Genomic DNA, 20,401 nt, shown 5'->3' on the forward strand with positions numbered 1-20,401 from the left:
TCAGGTGTGCTTGCTTCTCATGAGGTTGTCGGCCACAACTCTCACTGGCAGGGAAGACTGAATGGGATCAGGGACCTACCATTCTCTCCCCGCCACCACCCCATTTCTTCATTGTCAGAGCTGTGCAGGACTAGGAAGACAAGACTTCATTACCATCAGGCCTAGTCTGAGGGGCTAGAATCTGCAAAACACACACACACACACGCACACACATACAAACACATACATGGAGATCAATGAATGCAGCCCTTTTTCTTGTGGAGATGGATGGAACTTTCTAAGCATGTGGGTGGGAAACTGGAGACCTGACAGAGGAGAAAGTGAAGCAAAAAGGAAGGACCCGCAAGAGAAAGAGAAGCTGACAGAGAGCTACAGGGCTCTGGAGGGAGACCCTCTGAAAAGGCTTAGGTTAGTGCAGCTTTGTCATCTTGCGTGGTATATCGTAAGGAGAAATATAAAGAAAGTCCTAGATTCAGGTCCTTCTCAATGAACTGGCCTGTGAGATCTACCATTTCACTGGAGAGGAAGGTGTGGTCCTTCTGCAGGCAGAACCACACTGGGAACCAGCAGTCATGGGCCAACTGGCGGCTGGAGACATCCAGCGTCTCTTCAGGCCCCCTGTGTGGGGAGGCATAAAAATCTTTATTTCAACTGCTGTAATTTTCTCAGCCGGAACTTCTTGATATGCTGTTCTTTTCCTCTTCCTCCATGGAAATATCTTTCTATTTTGATACTGCAAAATATTTTTTGGAATTAAGTAGAAAAAGAAGGAAAGAAGGAGGCAGGGAAGGAAATAAAGGCAAAAGAAAATAGAAGATTTAGTGGATTCAGTGATACATTAAAGATATAATCACTGTTGCTTTAGAAAAGTAGTTTATTTCCTATCAAAATCATCATGCCGTCTAGTTCCGAATCGATTTCGAAACTCTAGAAGTTTCGAACTCTAGAAGTGCAAGAACACAGAGATACTTTAAAAACAAGACAATTAATTGTAACCTTTTATTGAAAAAAATAATATAGCAGAGCTCAAAAAGCTACATTTGTTATGCTTTATAAGGACAGAGGTTTACACAGGTTTTCCGTATGTACACATTCATGACATTTTATCACAACATCATCAGCACCTTTGACTACCACAGTGTTAGGTAACGAATAAAACCCACCCAAATTAATCTTTAAAAAAAAATCTAAAACAATACAGTATATTTTAGGATTATGTACATGTTTGAAACATTTAGATATTTTAAAAACACATTGTTTTTCTATGAGCATCACGATTATCTCTCAGTCTCAAAAATATTATGGTACCAAAAATCTGTCAAATCATAAAAGAGAAGATGCTGTAATTTATAACCAAGCACCAGTTCAAGTCAGCATTTGATTCTCTATCAACCTAAGAGGCTTCTAACACATGCAAAGTGAAGTGAGTATTTAGAAGAGCCATTGAAATAATTTAGAGCCTCAAATCTTTTTTTTTTTGCTTTAATTAGCTGATTATTTTAGAGAAAATGGGAGTAACTGGATGATTTAGGTCGTTTTTCTGTTTGATGGAATCTAGGGCTCACAGAAGAAACGTTCCAGGCACTGGGGAAGTTTTGGGGATAAGCAGGTCCATTTCGTGTCTATTACGTGTTGGAGTTTTACACATTAGTGAGACCATAAAAGGGGTTCTATTGCTTTAAAATAAGTTTGAAAATACTAATTTGGAAAACTGCTTCAAAGCATATTTCATTTGGTTATGCTAACATAGTTTAAGAAGCATCTCTGTCGAAAAAGATTATCACACTCAGTCAATTATGTACACAACTGAAAGTTTACCTAAGACTATTGCCTTCATTAATTACAAGTGATGTAATTCTAAGCTTTTGATGGACGGTTGTAAGGGTAGAGGGCTTTAAATGGAATAATAAAATGTTATCATTAGCTCAATAGTATGACCAAAGAACATTATTAAATTACAGACCGACAAGTAAAGGTGGAGAGAGTCCTTTTATAAATGGAATTAACTATTTTAACATATCTCCTTTTTATCTTATGTACTATTCTAAATAAAAATAAATTACCACTTCTGAAAGTAAGACACACTTATCTCTTGCTAATTTTAATTCTAATTGTATTTATTATATAAACCAAATAAAAAATATATTTTAGTAGTACCTAGTCTTAAAAAAACCACTTTAATAAGCACCTCAGAACTGGAAAGTCATGAAAAACATAATTATTTAGGAAAGTGAATGCCAAGATATATTATCTCTCTTATCGTCTTAAAAAAGTATGTTAATAAAGTCAAGCATTTTTTAATCCTATCAGGTTTAGAGAGTATCTGAGAATTCTAGTATTGGGCAACTTAAATTTTTAGTGAATAGAAGAAATGGCTTCTGTTGTAAGCCGAGTAGCCATCAAGAATTTGTTTTTACAACCAGCAGAGGGCGCGAGTGCCTGCAGCATGGTGGGTGTACCTGTAATCTAACCTTTAGCAATAACTTCAATTTGGACATTGCAAAGCTAAAAAATGCCTTAAATTTTTTTATAACTTTAAGAAATATATATTTACATTCTATAGCACCTAAATAATATTGGACTCAGATCAAAATTAGAGGTCACTGGTCTATTTTGGGGTAAGATTAAATTAACAGGATTTTATTAATATTTCTGAATCAGGAATTGAGCGGATGACACTTGTAACAAGGAATAAGAGCATTGCTAGTTCATACACTAAAAATTCATTTAGCACCATATATTTAGCACCAGAATAGATAATGATAGTTCACACTTAATAAAAATTTTAATTGCAAAGAAACCTCAAAATTGTAGCAAGGATATGGTGGTTGTAATTGATTTTCAGCACCATTAATCAGTGAATTGTTAAACTTTCTAAGTTTTTGATTGACCTCTCATAAGTCATAGTTATACTATAACGTAATTTTTAAAAATATTTTGCATGTGTTTATGTCTTCTTCCACACATATGATGAAAATACAAAAAAAAACATACAGAAGCAAGGATAATGTTAGACTTTGATAGAAATCTACGTTTACTCTCCCTAAACACTTCAGTAGGTAAAGATTTCCATCCATGTCAAGATTTGCATCCTAAAATAGTGCAGAACCTAGGGAATGTTGTTAGACAAGTTGTTATTCTAAGGAGAACACAGACCGCATTATTTTTCCTTCACAGACACATTCAAATTATGTTTAGCCTATGCATTCATTTAATAAGTCGGGTATGAACACAAAACACTTAAACGGGCCTATATGTTTATAAGATTTGCTTATGGAGATGTTCCAAGTTGATTTCACACAAGCATGTATTAATGAGAAAATATATATTGTTTCAATGCAAATATTCTGAGTAAATCGCATTGGTTGCATTTGCCCAGTGTTTGGTCAACTCTGTGCTGAAGGTGCACGGAGCTTCCAAATGAAGGTTTCCACGAAAGTTGCAAATGAACATTAAAAGCATTGCCCAATGGAGTTGGTGGGGAAGATCTGACGGACCACAGAACTGATGGTGCTCAGACTACTGCGCAGAAGCAAAAATGACAATAACTCTTTCTGCCACATTTTCAAAGCAAGCGTAGCTATCATAACCAGGAACATGAAGACTGTGCCTACACAACTCAAATACAATTCTATAAAGAAATCCATCAGTTTAACAGCTAAAATTGTCATTTTTCCCATCTTTTGATGACATGAAAGCCAAAAAGCCTATTTTGTGACAGCATTTTTTCACTTTTCTACTCAATATAAGGTGATATGAAAGATCTATACCATAGAGAGGATCAATGCTGTAGAATATGTCTGCCAATTACTATTTCTTTTGTAATGATAACCACAATATTTAGAGCTGCTCTTATGAAATAGCTTATACTCAGACTCTTTCTGCCTCTGGGAATTACAGTGAGAAATAACTATCCTAGCACCATTGTTGCATGCTGTGAAAAATATGACATGCTGTGTTGATACTAGCAAACTTTCGTTTGCTTTAGCCTGGAAAATAAAACATTTCACATGGCCGTTTTATATTACTAACTTTAAAAAGTACAAAGAGAATAACAAATATACCCGTTATATTTTCAGCTGAGTTGTTAACTTATGAACAAACTTATAGTTCCAGCTGTGGTTTGGAAAGGACTCTTGTGTAAGTCATAAGTGTGCAGACCCTAGTCTTAATCTGATATGTTTGATGGTTTATCTGGATTTTTGATTTATTCAAAGCTTTGTATTTAAGACATTTTTGTCTAATAAAACATGGAAAGGTGGGATTCCTCTAAATCATTGCAATTCTAGACTTTTTAGTTAATTCCAAAAATCCATTCATAGAAACAATTGTTACATTATTGCCATTATATAAGAAGCTAGGATAAATACAAAGAATCAGATAGAATTTCTGCCAAAGAGGAGCTCATGAAAATTTAATTTTACCTCAAATTAACGTTTCACAACATTAATGATAATTTTAATATTTATAAACTCTATTAATATGGTAATTCTACCTTCATAAGATCCTCTGTGAAATATGTAGCAAATATCACTATTCTTTTTCGGAACTGGGAAACCAAGCCGCACAAGTAAACCAGCAACAGGGTTGGAACTGAGAATAGTCAAGTACGGTTTAACATAAAGTAATATAGTAACATAATAAAGTAATAAAGTAACATAAAGTAATTTTGCTCCTTTTGTAGAACTACTCTAGCAAAATCAAGGATGGAGATACTTTCTAGATCAATCAAGCAAACATCTCACTAACGAGCTTTCTCTCCAATTGCCTATTGTATGTTTGATAAAAGTTGTATTTTTGCCTGAATCACATAATTATTTCTGCTCTCCATTTTGTCTCCAAAATATGTATTTTTAATAAAGTCAATATGTGTGCCCATAAAAGCAGAGTAGTCAGATATCAAAACATGCAGTCATTGTATTCCATTTGTAAAAGGAATCAGGTCAATTGTTTGTCATCATGTAAAGCTAAACTCCAGATGGTGGATTTTTCCCACATCGAATGCATTTGATTATGTGTCATCTTTCAACATCTCCACCCTAAGACACTGCAAATGTGTAAGAAATTTTAAACAAGTAGCTTCCTTCTGTTATTTGCACTCTGGAACTAACCATGTTTACCTAGTCTGTAATTCTATGGAAGTATTACATAACCTGAATCTCACACACACACAGACACACACGCGCAGACACACACACTTGAAATGTAAGTGTCTTCACTCAGGTGTTGAATTCTCCTCTCTTGGGCCTCATCAGCTAGTCTGGGGCCATTTTTAATTCTCCCCTGCCTCTTGTAGTGCTGAGCTCTGTAGGTAAGTTTTCATGCTAGTCAGAAGCCTTACGTATTTCACAGTGTGGCTTATCATGCATTCCACCGACAGGTGAACATCATTGTTGCATTCACATCCTCAAAACTACGTAAAAATCAATTTGTTAAAAAATAGTAATTTTACAGCAAAATCATTAGGCTGCATTATTTCCTGGATATTTTTATGAGCTTCTTGAAGGCAGGAATCATATCTCATTATCTTTGCGTTATTGGAACATAACTAGCAGAGTGCCTTGCACGTAGTAAGCACTCAACAAATGATTACTGATTCAACAGAAGAGATCAAGCAAAAGGCAGGATTTGAAACTTACATAAGTTGAGCATATCCTTTAGTGAACTCAAATAAGATAAAATATCGCCAGAATGAAATCCAAGCTTGCTCAATCGAGTTATTATATCCGGCTATCACTAAGGGTTATTTTGCAAACTATCAATTCATGGGTATTATAGGTGCTAAGATGTCCTACCACCTCACATATATTTTAAAATAGGATTTTTAAAATTTTCCTCAAGTTAACTACTGGACCATATTATTATCTATGTGTTATGTCATCGATTATATGTTTGTGTATGTGTGTATACATATATAGTATATGTATACACACATACATTACAGGCCAAATATTTATTTTATTCTTTAGGAGCATAACACAATTCCTTTGGAAAGCAAGTTTTGGAACTGGATGCATCAACTATGTCAATACTACATATACAATACTTTAACTTTAGGCTTAGAAGTCAGAAGATAGAAGTGAATGTTTTGATTACCTCAAAAGATTAAACAAACATACTAGACAAACACTAATTTAGACAATGAATAATAAAAGGAAAACAGGATTATCATAAAATATGTATAGTATGTGCAAAACTCAATATATATATATGCCTATGATTCTCAGAAGTCATTCTATTTCCTGGAGGAAAAGATAAGCTTATTTAAACCAGTATAGGTAGTTTGACGTTACTCCTGGAAAACAAAGGTTGTCAGTACAAGATCCCCCGTAACTTGGAGGACAAGCTGAGCATGGTACCCCGACTTTATATGGTGCTTCTCCAATCCAATTGCCCCTGGAAAGAAAGAAAATAGAAGAAGATACCATTAGTCCTAGTTGCCCATTAAAAAAATCTGCTTGTCTCTTAAGCACATGATCACACGTATTGACACATATGATCTTTTTGAGAAGTTTCTCATTTTAGAAAGGCACTGGAAGTTACATCCATTTCTTATTCTTACAGTAAATTATTCCATATATCTTGCTTTCTAAATATTTTATCTCTAAGTTAATCTTATCTTAAATTACAGATAAAAAGTGAGGCCCTACAAGGAATGGGGACACAATTAGTCATCTGACACCAGGCTTGACGCTCATTCCGTCACACATCTGTCTCCTTCCTAGGGCTGCCTTCTAGAGCACATAATCAGGCCTTGTTCCCCCTTTACAAACTCATGCTAATGCTATTCTAAGGATAGTAAAAAAATACATATACGTATCATATTTTCTGGGAGGCATAGAAATGATGGAGCAAGAAGTTGTCATAAGCACAAAAAAATAGGTTATAAATGTTCACAAGTTCTGTTTCTAAAGCTGTAAAATATTTTGGATTCTCAATATATATAAAATGAGGTATGGAAAACTTCTTTCTCATGGTAAGGGAATAAGGGCTCACAGAAGCAATTAAACATTCCAAAACCTTTTTCCCATACATAAATTTATAGCTATTTTTTATGAATGCTTCATTTTTTGATGACGCTGAACGTGTTTAACTGAATTACTTTGTGTTGTCAATATTTTTCTTTATCTGTACTGAGGGCCATGAATATAATCATACACCAAATTCACCATCTGGGATAGTTAAAAAGAACCACAATGCCCTGTTATTTAGCTCCTTTAATTATGAAGGAGCAGGTAATAAATGTATTTTCAGCAGCACGGTGATTAGTAACTAGAATGCTAAGAAATAGCAATATAGCCAGCAATGTGAAGAAAACTGAATGGAGGGGAGAAAATTCAGCTGTCAAGAGTAAAGTTAGGGTTGAAGATAAGACAACAGTAGGGAAGAGGCTAGAATTCAACACAGGTGGTTCTCATCTTCTTTAAGACTTAAATAAGACCAAGCAGCGACTCACGAAGTGTATCAAGAGGACAGAGAAATATCTACTTAGACCTGTCAGTTAAAATTTCAGACTTTTATCTATAAAATATCTACAAAGGAAAATTTATCTATAAAAGTGGAAAATATGCTGATTAACTATTCATATTACAAAACGAGATGAGATTCCAAGATGGCCCTCCTCTCTTTGGTTTCTTCTACAGTCTGCCCTCCAGATAAGCTTCCTCAAGCATAATTGTGATAATGTCACCTAGTTGCCCAGAAACGTTCAGAGAGGCCCATTCTCCTATGAGTGTAGATCATGTTTTTACCCTAATCTCTCCCATTCTATGTTTACAATCCTATTTGCCTCTATATCTTTACCCGAAGCTATGACAGTATATGAACCCAGCCTATGCTATTTTAACTTCATATTTTTCTATTTATTTAACATAACTTTTTGAAATTATACAGCACGTATTTTTGGTAACATAAACTTAGAAATACAGTGTTATTATATGTAAAAAATATGACATACTATATTATAAACTTCTACATAAATCAAAAATTTTTACTGAATAATTATATTCAATAGTCAATCAACCCATCAATAAACTTATATTATTAATTCTTTTATTTTTTGTCCTATTCTACTTGATTAAATTCTTCTCCCTTTTCCCCCCTCTCTTTCTCTCTTTTTCCTTTCTTTTCCCCTGAAAAACAGGCTTGTGATAATTTCATATTGGAATTGGAAGAATTACATTCCATTATCAGTCAGGATTTTAAAACTTTCTTCATTGCCTTAGTTTCAAAATAATGGTTCTTTATTAGAACAAATATAGCACCTTAACACAATATCTTAATCTCTTGGACCTATAAAACAATGAGATATCTCATCAATAATATTAGAAAATTCTAATCATTCACCAAAACCAGAAAAGTTCAACGAATGAAATAAAAACCTCTATCACCATTTGGGTACTATTTGGCCTATTTATGTCAGGAAGAAGGGTAAAAGCTTAAGAGAAAAATAGAAGGTGTGAAAATATCAAACAAATGCACAGTGTTACTGCTTTCATAAAGCAGACACATTCTACTTTCCAAATCTTACTATTCCAATAATTGTGAAGAAGGGACCATCAGGAAAATCACTATTTTTCTAACTTTGCAAAAACACTGCCACTGGCATCCTACCATATAAATGAGTAATGCAGTTATTTGTGAAGCCTTTTCTCATTCCCTCCCCACACTGGCAAAGCTGGAGAAAATCTCTGAGACTTACTTTGGAAGACACCAAGAATATCATAAATCCTTTGAACATTTTGGTATTTACTCCAAAATGGGAACAGACTCGTGTATAAATACTGGAACATTTTATCATCTCAAGAGTTACTGTTATCAACAAGGCATTTTATCAAATGTTAACAAATACTTATTTATCCTCATAAAGAATGCTCATAAACATGACCATATTTTATAATCTTTGATCGATTTTCACAATGCATTTTTATTCATGCCATAGAATAAAGTTACTGAATAATTTTTAATACTGAAATTTAAATCATGGCAAAGATTTAATTTAAAAAGAAGTCATAGCACTTACATTTTCCCTTCTGATAATGAATACCTCCCAGCCATGGTGGAATTAGGAAGCTATATTTTTAATTTTACTCTTAAAAAGAAGGAAGAAGGGCTTGTTTTGCTTTCCTAGTGAAAAAGTTAAGCCAACATTCTAGTACTGATAGATGAGCCTATTGTGATGCTGATAAATTCATTAGTAGATTCTTTCTGCTGCCTTTTACATAGCTATCAAAAGCCTGGCAATACAGTGTTTATTTTACAGTCACCATGACTAAAGAAAGATGGTGAGGAGAATGTAGTGAATTGCAGTATCTCAAATTGTTCTGTCTACAACTTTAGCCTAGAAGCCCCATCCTTGTGAAAGGAAATCTTCAGCGCATCATTTTTCAGTATATGGGAGTGATGGAAGAGCTCAGGATTAGAGGCCTTTGTAGTTAAGGCTTACTCACATTAAAATACCCATCAGACTGGAAAAATTGAACACGACTAAAGGCTCCAGGAAGTGGAATCTAACCTGGTACTTACTTTGGGGCATAGTTGCATACCAAGTAAACTGCACGTCGCCATACAGCTCCCCAAACATTCATGTTTTGGCAAGTATGAATTGCACATCCTATCCGATTGGAGGTGGCCCAAACCATCTGCAAAAATAAAGCCATATAACATTATTGAAGTCAGAGCTAAGAAAACGCACGTTCACCAAAATAGTAAGAGCATTTTTTAAAAAATTAACAAGACAATTGAAATAACCTGCGTATAATGTGTGCACATGGGGCCAAAACATCTCATAGGACACCTGGGGTTGCAATCCTGGGGATACGGAAAAGCATAATCTTTCACTTCATCATACCATGGCTTGACCAACTGGAGAATTGAGCGATATCTAGAAATAAAAAAAAGAAATGAGAATTTAGAGTATAGCAGTGATAATATACAGTGAATTTATGTTAAATTGTAGGTTAATTCTTCTTTTTGCAGATTATGTATGATGAATCAAGAGCATACCCGCCCCTCACGATTACCATCGCCACATTCTAGAAGCCTCTATTCCTCCAAGTAGTGCCATGCATGAAAATGCCCAGGACTGGAGCAAGTGAGTCAATACTTTTTAAAGTATGTGTCTGATCATTTCAAAAAGAGAAATGCAAATGTTTTGCAAGTCATTATCGTTATCTTGTTTTATCTGTCAAAACTTTCTTTCATCTAAATCTTACACACAATTAAGAATTAGATTCACAAAAGTAGTTGCAATACTAGAACTCTGTGTTTTTTTCCTTCAACTTGAATCTCTTTCATTTTAATAATAGTGCCCCTGGTTTTCCTCCCCCGTGTGGAAGAGAATGGGTCTTTGGAGCGGATAATGACATTCCACAGGGGTAGAAAAATAATCCTATCACTAGGAACAGCTTTTCCCATAGTTCCCATAGTTGCAACATATATGTATGTGGGGTGTGTGTGTCTGTATGTGGGTGTATACAGATATATGTAAATATATATAATTTGTATAATACATACACATACATATATAGGTATACGCAACTGTGGGAAAGTTGCCATACACATAAGAAGAGCTCCTGGCACAGTCAAGGGAGTTTTCTTGAGGTGGAAGAGACAGAGTACAGGATATAACACGTGCCTGATGCTTTCAAAGACTCTGTGGGGTAAGTGAAAAATACAGGCTAAGGAAGGATGTTCCATGGGTGAAAGGGGAGACTGGTCTTATTAAACCCCTTTAAAAATTAAGTAATCCTTGAAGACATCTAAAACAGTCATAAGCCAAGCATCAGTGGTGACACATAGGGAGCACTCAATAAAAATTGGCTGATATTACTTGAGATTGCTGTCACTCCCCCTTGGAGTCCATAAGGAATAAAGTTGGGTGGATAAACAGTATCCATGAAACTTCCTACCTTCCAGTTCGTACAGACAGATTTTGGCCCAAAAATCTCAGTAAGTAAGAAGGTCCATGGTCCCAAATGCAAGTGGCCGCCCAAGCTTCTGCAGATTTTGCAAGATTTTCATCCCAAACCTGTAAAGGGGAAAAAGCCTTCAGCTTTACCAGGTTTGCTAGTAAGAAACAAAAAGTAAGAGGAAAGAAATGGTGCTGCTATTTCCTGAAATTCTTTCGATTCTGGTTCCTGAGACTATTTTAAGTGAAAGAAAGCAAATTCAGACCATTGACATTCCAAGTTCTATAATGCAATATGATTATACCACAAAAAACTTTATTGTTTTTATAGTGCCATCTAGATCCAAAGTCCAGGCATCATTTTTAGTAATGGATAGGTTAACAAAAATACTCTATTTAGAGGTAACCTGGGGACACCTCACATTGATCACTGAAATTTGAATCCACCAAAGTCCACTGATTTCTCTAGAGGACATCTTCACAGCAACAAGGAGCCATGATATTAACATATCTTAAAAATCATTATGATAGAATTCATTCAAGCTGATTTAACAAAATTAATAATGTCTAATATTATATTGCACCTTTCTTGTGTGTGTGAGGAAGATTTGCCCTGAGATAACATCTGTGTCAATCCCCCCTGTACTTTGTATGTGGGATGCCTCCACAGTATAGCCAATGAGTGAAGCAGGTCCACTCCCAGGATCTGAACCCACAAATCCTGGCTGCCGAAGCAGAGTGCGCAAAACTTTAACCACTCGGCCACAGAGCTGGCTCCTGTTATATTGCAACTTTTAAAGGTCAAACCATGTTATTGTACAATAAATCCCAGGGAGCCTTCATAATTTATATCATTAGAATCTTTGGTAGTAATAATAATATGAGAATTACATTTTAGTTGGTATGGACTGGAAACAAAATTACTCTTTACAACCTTCTTTATCTTTATGATTAAAAAAACTTGACTATGCTACCTAGGGCTGCTACAAAATACAGTACATCGAGTTTCAATTAAATAAATTAAGAAAAATAGTAATTGTTCTTGAAAAAGGAAGTTGTTGAAATTAATAATGGTGTTATCCACATATAACATCAACAACTTTTTTTGAAAAAATTGTGGGATAACAATTGAATGATTTAATGTAGATTTATATTTTTATTGATTTGATATACATTTATATTAGTTACCATATGGATTGACATTCACATCTCCAAAGCTGCATGGGGAAATGAAGATGAGCATTTGTGGACCTGCCAATAATAAATCAATTCTAAAATGGTTCTATTTTCTAGCAAGTTACAAAGTACAAAAACACAAAATATAGAATATATATAATTTTGGCATGTAAGTATAGAAAAAATGCTTTCAAAATTTCTCCCTAGTGATAGTATAATTTAGTGAAGTATTTATCTGTTGTGATTTTCATTGAGTTTTATAGTTCAATATCACGACATTATGTCCTAAATTATTTAAATATTTATCTGTCATGCTATCTGAAAAAATTTTATTCAAATTGCGGCTAGATACTGATTAGTAGTATGTTTCAAAAGGTAAGCCTTTATATGAAGAAGGATGTGACAGTTTTGTAATTACTCAAATTTATGTGGAGCCCTGTAAGAAGGTGTATAGAAGTTCTTATACTGATCTTTTCATAGTCTCCCTCATTTTATCATTCTTTTGGTGACTTTCTCCTCCACCAGGCTGTGTGGAACCAAGCAAGACTCGCCTACACCAGGATTAATAGCCATGAGTTCACTGTAAGTCATCAGCTTTGAAGCAAACTCGTGGGACTGCTTGACCACAACACTGAAAAGGCTTAATTTTCCCCAAGGATAATGGGATATATAGATTTATGACAATGTATTTACCTGGAAGGAAACTAGTTTAATGATTTTGAAATAAAATGGGAAATAAACAAAATAAGAGATGAACTCTTCAAGAGACACTTGCACCCTAGAAGGCTATGGCAGCCACCCTCAAAAGAGATTTGTTAGTTACTCAGAAATGTTTTAAATTAGAAAAACAAAGTCATCTTACAAAAACTGGTCTAGAATTACATTAAAATAAACTCACTCACAAAGTTTATATAAAATCATAATTATTTAGAAAGAATTGGGAGTAATGCTATGGTGACAATGGCTGCAAATCCTTTGTCCGTGTAAAAAGACAGATTACTCAAGGAGCTATAGCAAGACACACTTTCCTTAGCCATCCATAATATAATCTGCCCATTTTGTGGATTAAATTAAATGTGGCAAAACATTACATAATACCGTTTTAATAAATAAGTAATCAGTGCTAAATACAGTACCAAAAATGGAAAACACTCATGCTATATTTTTGGAGCTCCTATCTATTTCTTTATGTATTTTTTTCTTTGAGTTGATATCATGCTTTTTTACCATTATGAAAAAGAGATGTTGTACTACTTTTTTCATAGTTAATTGCTTAGCTCAGTAAAATAATCATTTGACACAAATTTTATAAATTACTGCTTCAAACTTCTTCGTTTTCTGTAAAAATCAGGACAAAGTATATCAGTGACACAAAATCAATTTATAATGAAAATCATAGCATCCTGGGACTGAAGTTCACTTTTAAAAGCATTTTTTGGGCTGATAATGGATTTATCTAGTATTTACTCTTCTGATGTTTTTAAATGAAATACAGATTTATGAAATATGGGTTACAGTTCACCGAAATGTAAACCAGCACAATTAACTCACAAAGGAATTCCAGATGGGCTAGCATCAACAAATTATGTCCCCTGTAGTGTTCTTAAATAATTGTGGTCGCTTGGGAAAAAAACACATCTAAGTATTATTTACATATTGAAGTACAGTGTGAACTCAGATGAATAACTGCTAAAATTCCTTATTATAGTCTTGTCCTAAAAATGTCAGCACAGCATGGCACAAATGGCCATCCCTGGTGGTCTAGTGGTTAAGATTCAGCACTCTCACCACCAGGCCTGGGTTTGTTTCCCAGTCAGGGAACCACATCACCCATTTGTCAATTGTCATACTGTGGCAGCTGCGTGTTGCTGTGATGCTGAAAGCTACCCCACCGGGATTTCAAATACTAGCGGGGTCACCCATGGTGGACAAGTTCACTGGAGCTTCTAGGCTAGACAGACTAGGAAGAAGGACCTGGACACTCACTTCCCCAAAATGTCGCCATGAAGACTCTATGAATAGCAGTGGAGCATGGTCTGACACAGCACCGGAAGGTGAGCCGGAGCTGGGCTGCACAGAGGGTCCCCAGGAGTCAGAATCCACTCCTCTCCATTTACAAATGGCACAAATAACACGGACCTGAAAATCTTGTGCTCTAATCCTACTTCTACTGCTAAGATCATCTGTGACAGAGGACATGTCAATTATTTTCTCTATCTTCCAGTTAACTCATCTGTGATATAAGGAGAATGGATGAGGTCATTTCTGGCATAACTTTCGTCTTCAACTTTTCATGATTTAACATACCTGAGTAGCCCCAGTATCAGAGCCAGGAAGATCTATGTTATATTGACCTGTGACTTGCTCAGTTCTAGTCCTTTCCATAACACAGAGACAGGAAAACTAGATTCTTTTAGAAATATTTAAGGCAGTTAAGAATTTAGAAAATAATTTAGCATATATAGTCTATCTTTATACTCACTCATATATTTAAAAGCTAAATATTGTGTACGTCAAAAAGATAACCAAAAAATTCATGCCTGAAAAATATCTTACATGAGCATTCTTTGTTCCCGTGATAAGGGATTTTGACAGGAAGACAATATACTTAGCCTTCCTGATGCCTCCATGTTTAAGTGTTTCTATGCACAAATATCACAATTAAAATTTTGGAGAAGAGAGCTGTGGAGAAGGAGGAATAACCGCTTTCTTTCTCTCTTTACGTTTGCTTTTAGGGAACTGATGGGAGGGATTTGTGCCCGTCTCTACGTCCCAGAAGGAAGATGCTGGAGAGTCTGACAGACAGGCACAGAACAGGTCCTGCACAGAGAGCGAGTCATTTTGCCTCCCTAGGGGACACGTGACCGACTGTCCTTTTGATGCTTACTGCATGGAAAGTCAGAAGTTTTCTGTACTCTTTCTTGCCTCTTTGTCCCCAGGAAGGACTGACATCTATTCTCCAGAGAGAGGAAGCTACAGCTCGAGTAGGAAGCTCTGAAATTTGGGAATGACGTCAATCCTATCTACTGGTAAAGGTGAGATCTCATATGCTGTTTAGGCCTTTCTCCATTGGTTACAACTCACAGAAGAAGATAAGTAAATTATTTTCCCCCTTAAGCTGCAGTGGTATTTAAATTTTTGAATATGATGAGAAGTCTTTGAGGTTTGAAAATAGCAAGGAATGATAACTTCATTTAATAACAGTAGGAAATTTCAACAAAAAATTGAAGGCTGTAGGGAATGGCTCAATGTGACCCATTCTTTCCTATCCAGAAGTTCTAAATTGCAATGAATATTGCAGTATAATCATGTAAAAGAATTTTAACTACTTATAGAAGTTCAGGGAATAAAGATGTAAATTGCCTAAGCATTTAACTTAATATATAAATTTATGAATGCTTGATGGGCAGTCTATCTGCTGAATTTCTCTGAGGATCAGTGGCATTTATTTGAAATGATTTTAATATTATACCCTACAAAGATAGCAACAGAAAAAAGAAGTGCATACATGTGTGCTATTATTTAACATTCTGTGGAATGCCTAGTAAATATGCAACAGATTATTATCTTTTTTTGGAAAAACTAAGCACCTGATGCCTACTTAGCTTTTATTCAACCAGCTTCAACATTCTGTATTTCTAGCTCTTGTCCCTTTAAATAGATAAGATACTTTCACAGATAATTTAGTTATAAACACTTAAAATCTCTCCTTACCTCCTAAAACTGAGGCAAAAATTAAGAATATCGTGCATGGGTACACAAAAACATTTACAGGACCCACCAGAAGTTAAATATTACGATTAAATTAGATAATTCACAAAATAAAGCTGGCTTAAAATAGCATTGGAGTGTACATATGCCTGTACATGCGCCCTACTGTCCCAAATGGTTCTCCTCCATTCTTTGTTGTTATGAGCCATTTAGTGGGTCAGCTCGTAAATTGATTGATTTAGCTTTGGACTAAAATGTTCACCATGAGCTATTCTGCTTATGAATAGAGTAAGCATCTTGTCTGTGGAAACCACATAGTCAGACTAAACCATGAGAGATATCTAGAATTCAAACTGATGTCATTTAAATATCTAGAAGAGTTGTAGATCCAAGAGATAGAAGGGATATGAAAAGAATGCAGATTCTCATCCAGTTCAAAGGTCCTTAGAGCTGGAGCCAAGGAAATACAAAATCAAGTCAAAGAATGTTGCAGCATGAGAGAAGGTCACTGCCTTTCCTAAGGAGACAGAAGAATTAGAGAATGACATGATGCAGCCCAGGGATGAGGTTGTTTTATCTGCCATTTCACTAAGTTTTGGTATCCACAACACAGCAGCAGCCAGAATCACAAAGCACATTAACATCTGATGCTCCCTTCCTGAATTCCAGTTGCTATCTCTGGACAACAAGAAAAACAGTCAAACTGGAAGGCGACCCTAATTGAGAGCATATCCCCAACATTTGAGATGACATCTCACTTTTTTTAAAAGTGGGTAACATCTTTTAATTCCAAACATAAGAATTAAATATAAAAGCATTTGAAAGAATCAAATGTAAGGTATTAAAAAGGATGGATGTTTCTGGCTAAGGAAGCTGTGCATATCTGATATTATCAAAATTTGTAATGGTTAAGAGAATGTGGCCTGTTAAAGCAAAAGTTATTTTTGTAGTTTCAAGGTAAGCATATCAATGAGTAATTATTTAATATTTATGATTTTAGGTTGAAAAGTATAAGGATAATCTTGTTAGATTTTTTAAACAGTATTACAAATTTAGAACTTTGAGTCACTTTATTTCTTAGACTTTTGAGACACTTAAATATACGGAAATTATTATTTTCAATAAATCAATTGAAATACTTTAAAAATCAAATATATTGGGACTGGCCTGGTGGCTCAGAGGTTAAGTGCGCACGTTCCGCTCCTCGGCAGCCCGGGGTTCGCTGGTTCGGATCCCGGGTGCGGACATGGCACCACTTGACAAAAGCCATGCTGTGGTAGGCATCCCACATATAAAGTGGAGGAAGATGGGCATGGATGTTAGCTCAGGGCCAGTATTCCTCAGCAAAAAGAGGAAGATTGGCAGTAGTTAGCTCAGGGTTAACCTTAAAAAAAAAATCAAATATATTAAATCTATAAATGCAGTTTAAGAAATTTAATTAAATTTGTTAGTAACAAATATTAAACAAATGTGATTGCCAAAACTTGCTAGACTTATGAATAGAACAAAATATTCATTAATTGAAGCTAAATTAAGGAAGAACCAAGAATATTAATTTTGAAAACAAAAGTGATCTGAAAAATCTACTCTGCCCATGGAAACCATCTTCAAAGACATAAAATGCTAAAAATAAAAATATCATACTTTAAGTTCTGGAGACACATTTGTAAATTTGTTATCGTCATGGGTGCTGTGATGGCAATGGCATTGGAGATAGTATGGAATGTCCTATAGACATTTATTTTCTTGGACATTTATGTGGTCGTTCCTTGTATATTCAGATAAAAAGTAGTCAATCTAGACAGACAGTAGTTTGGGGTTTTGAAAAAATAATTTAGCTAGGACTTTTTGATCTTTTTCTGCATTACTCAGATGGGAAAAGGAGTACTGACTTACAGAAATAAGAAAGAACCATTAAAAAGAAATTAAGTGATGACAAAATTATTTCCCCTGAGGGCAGCCAAAAGCTTTTAAAACACTTCCTGGGCATGTTTGCGGTTCTGTTTTGAAATTGGTGGGTTTGTTTCCATTAGGTAGAAGTGCTTGTGAAATGGCCAATAAAGGAAACTGAGAGCTGAGTAAAACCAGACAGGAGGGCAGGAATCAGCTTTGGGAAGGCTGGAGAGGGTGGGGTGGGGTGTGGTGGGGAAGAGCAGAGGAAGAGAAAAGGCTGTCATATGGGAAATTTTTGGCATTGAGTAGATTAGTTAAACGCTATTAAACTGATTCTACTTTATAAGAGAAGAAGAGAGTTAAGGAAACTTTAAAAAAATTCCCTCAAGCCTCAAAAATAACTACAAAATATGGGACCACAGTATATCACAAAATACCAAAATGGGGTCCTAAGCATTTTTTAAATTTTAGAAAGAAGATAATGAAGTATTCCCTCCAATAAGATGAGTATCACCTACCATGTAGGTGGGAAAGCTAAATTTCTACAAAGAGATGACGTGAAGTGCACTTTTTTAGAGAAGATCATTGCCAACAGCATACATTTCTTAAAAACATCTTCCAAGTACGGCACCATTCTTCTCCTTCCTCTTATGATGAAATTCCTTGAGAGTTGTCTTAACTGAGAATTTCCAATTTTTCTTCTTCCATTGAGCCCACCCCAAGCAGGTTCCCCACCCCACCTTTGTTCCACCCAAACTGCTCGTATCAACGTCATCAACGGTCACTTCCTGGTCCTGTCTTACTTGGGCTATTAGCTTTGGCATGCCTGACAACTTGCTCCTCCTAGATGCATGTCCATTCCTTGGTTTCACAAACCCACGTTTGTCTTGTTTTGGTTTGGCTGCTGCTTAAATGTTTGCTGATTCCTCCTCATCTCCTCAACCTCTACATGCCTAAGGGTTCCCAGGGCTCAGGTCAAGTCCACTTCTCTTTTCTTTTCTCTTTTCTGTTTCACCTATATTCACTGCCTAAGCAATCTTCTCCAGTCTTATGGGTTGAAATAGCATTTATATGCTGATGGTATTACTATTCTCTAATTCCAATTTTTATTCACTATTCTAAATTGTATCTCTACAGTTGAATTCAAGACTAATTTATCCACCTACCTACTTTAAACCTTTATATAACATGTCCAAATTGAGCTTCAGATATTCACAACCCTACCCCTCTCCCTACCCACTAACCAGCTACTCCTGCAGCCTTCCTCCTACCAGCGAATGGCATTACCCATCTGCTTGTTCAGGGTCACCAAATCTGTTCCATTGCTGGCTTATGGCTGTTTCTGTGCTATAACGGCTGAGTTAAGTAAGTTAAGCAACATGGACCATAGACATAAGGCTTGCAAAGCTCAACGTACTTGCCATCTGACCCTTTTCAGAAAAAGTTTATAGGCTGCTGTTGTAGCTGCTCAGGCCAAAAATCTTTACTCTTTCTTTGTTTCATAATCATCTTGACTCTTCCTTTGTTTCATAATCCTTATCTGCTCCATCAGCAAATCTTGTGGATCTTACCTTTGGGATACTGTCTATCCAGAATATATCCACTGATCGTTACCACTATTGCCACCACCCTGGTCAAAGCCACCATCACTTGTTATCTGGATTATTGAAAGAGACTCCTAACTGAGGGAGGGCATCCTACACATAAAGCCTCAACATATAAATTAATGAAGGGCTGGATAAAAGAAAAAGTATTCAGAATTTGAGGTAAGAGTGTTTAAACAGGATTGGGGATTAGGAAATAAAGGACAGAAGTTTTCAATGTTTTAAATCTATTCATGGCTAAATCTGCACTGTGAAACTGTATTTCTGTCAAATGCTTTAAAAACAGCACGGCACCATATAAATAAAACCAAACTCGAGTGATTGCACTGGGTGGATGTCCCAGTAATGAAAATGAGTAAAGTACTATTGGGTGTAAGATGATAAAGTACAACTGCTGCTTGACCTCTGGAAAATTATTTAAAAAAAAAAGAGAGAGACAGAGGGAGAGACTTGGAAATGAGTGAATTTTCCCCACCCAAAGAAGCTACTCCTCTCTAACCAATTGCTGACAAGTTGGAAGTGGGCTCAATGCCTCTAGACCTTACCACTTTTCAGGATAATCTCGAAATCCTGATGTCTATGTGAAATGCATCAACTTTTACATGTTGGCAAATAATTTTTAAAAATGTAAAATTCTGTACAGTTCAATACTATGTAGACAAATTAAACATACCTACTAATGAAAGTAAGCCGGCCCTGGTGGTCTAGTGGTTAAGATTCAATGCTTTTACCACCCAGGCCCAGGTTTGATTCTTGGTCAGGGAACCATACTACCTGTCCGTCAGTTGTCATACTGTGGTGACTTGTGTTGCTGTGATGATGAAAGTTGTGCCACCAGTATTTTAAACACCAGCAAGGTCGGCAAGGTGGACAGGTTTCAGTAGAGCTTCCAGACTAAGACAGACTAGGAAGAAGGACCTGGCCACCCACTTCTGAAAAGATTGGCCATGAAAACCCTAAGAAGAGCAGCAGAGCATTGTCTGATATAAAGGCAGAACGTGAGAGGATGGCGCAGAAAGACCACGGAGAGTTCCGCTCTGCTGTACACAGAGTCATTAGTGTTGTAGTCAACTGAACGGCACTAACAAAAAAAACCTAACTAGAGTTG

General features: G+C 35.7%; 1 protein-coding gene across 2 annotated transcripts in view; it reads right to left on the reverse strand.

Moving 5' to 3' along the window:
* Positions 1-985: 985 nt before the first annotated feature.
* PI15 (peptidase inhibitor 15) overlaps positions 986-20,401 on the reverse strand; it is a 31,649-nt gene continuing 12,233 nt past the window's right edge. For both annotated transcript variants that reach the window (XM_008514163.2, XM_008514162.2), the window contains exons 3-6: positions 10,911-11,029; positions 9,751-9,883; positions 9,526-9,641; positions 986-6,396 (exon numbers count right to left, since the gene is read on the reverse strand). In XM_008514163.2, the coding sequence (XP_008512385.1) occupies positions 6,261-6,396; positions 9,526-9,641; positions 9,751-9,883; positions 10,911-11,029 (504 nt within the window). In that variant the 3' untranslated portion in view covers positions 986-6,260. The remainder of the gene's footprint in view (positions 6,397-9,525; positions 9,642-9,750; positions 9,884-10,910; positions 11,030-20,401) is intronic.

The sequence above is a fragment of the Equus przewalskii genome, chromosome 8, assembly GCF_037783145.1.
Source record: "Equus przewalskii isolate Varuska chromosome 8, EquPr2, whole genome shotgun sequence".
Lineage (NCBI taxonomy): Eukaryota > Metazoa > Chordata > Mammalia > Perissodactyla > Equidae > Equus > Equus przewalskii.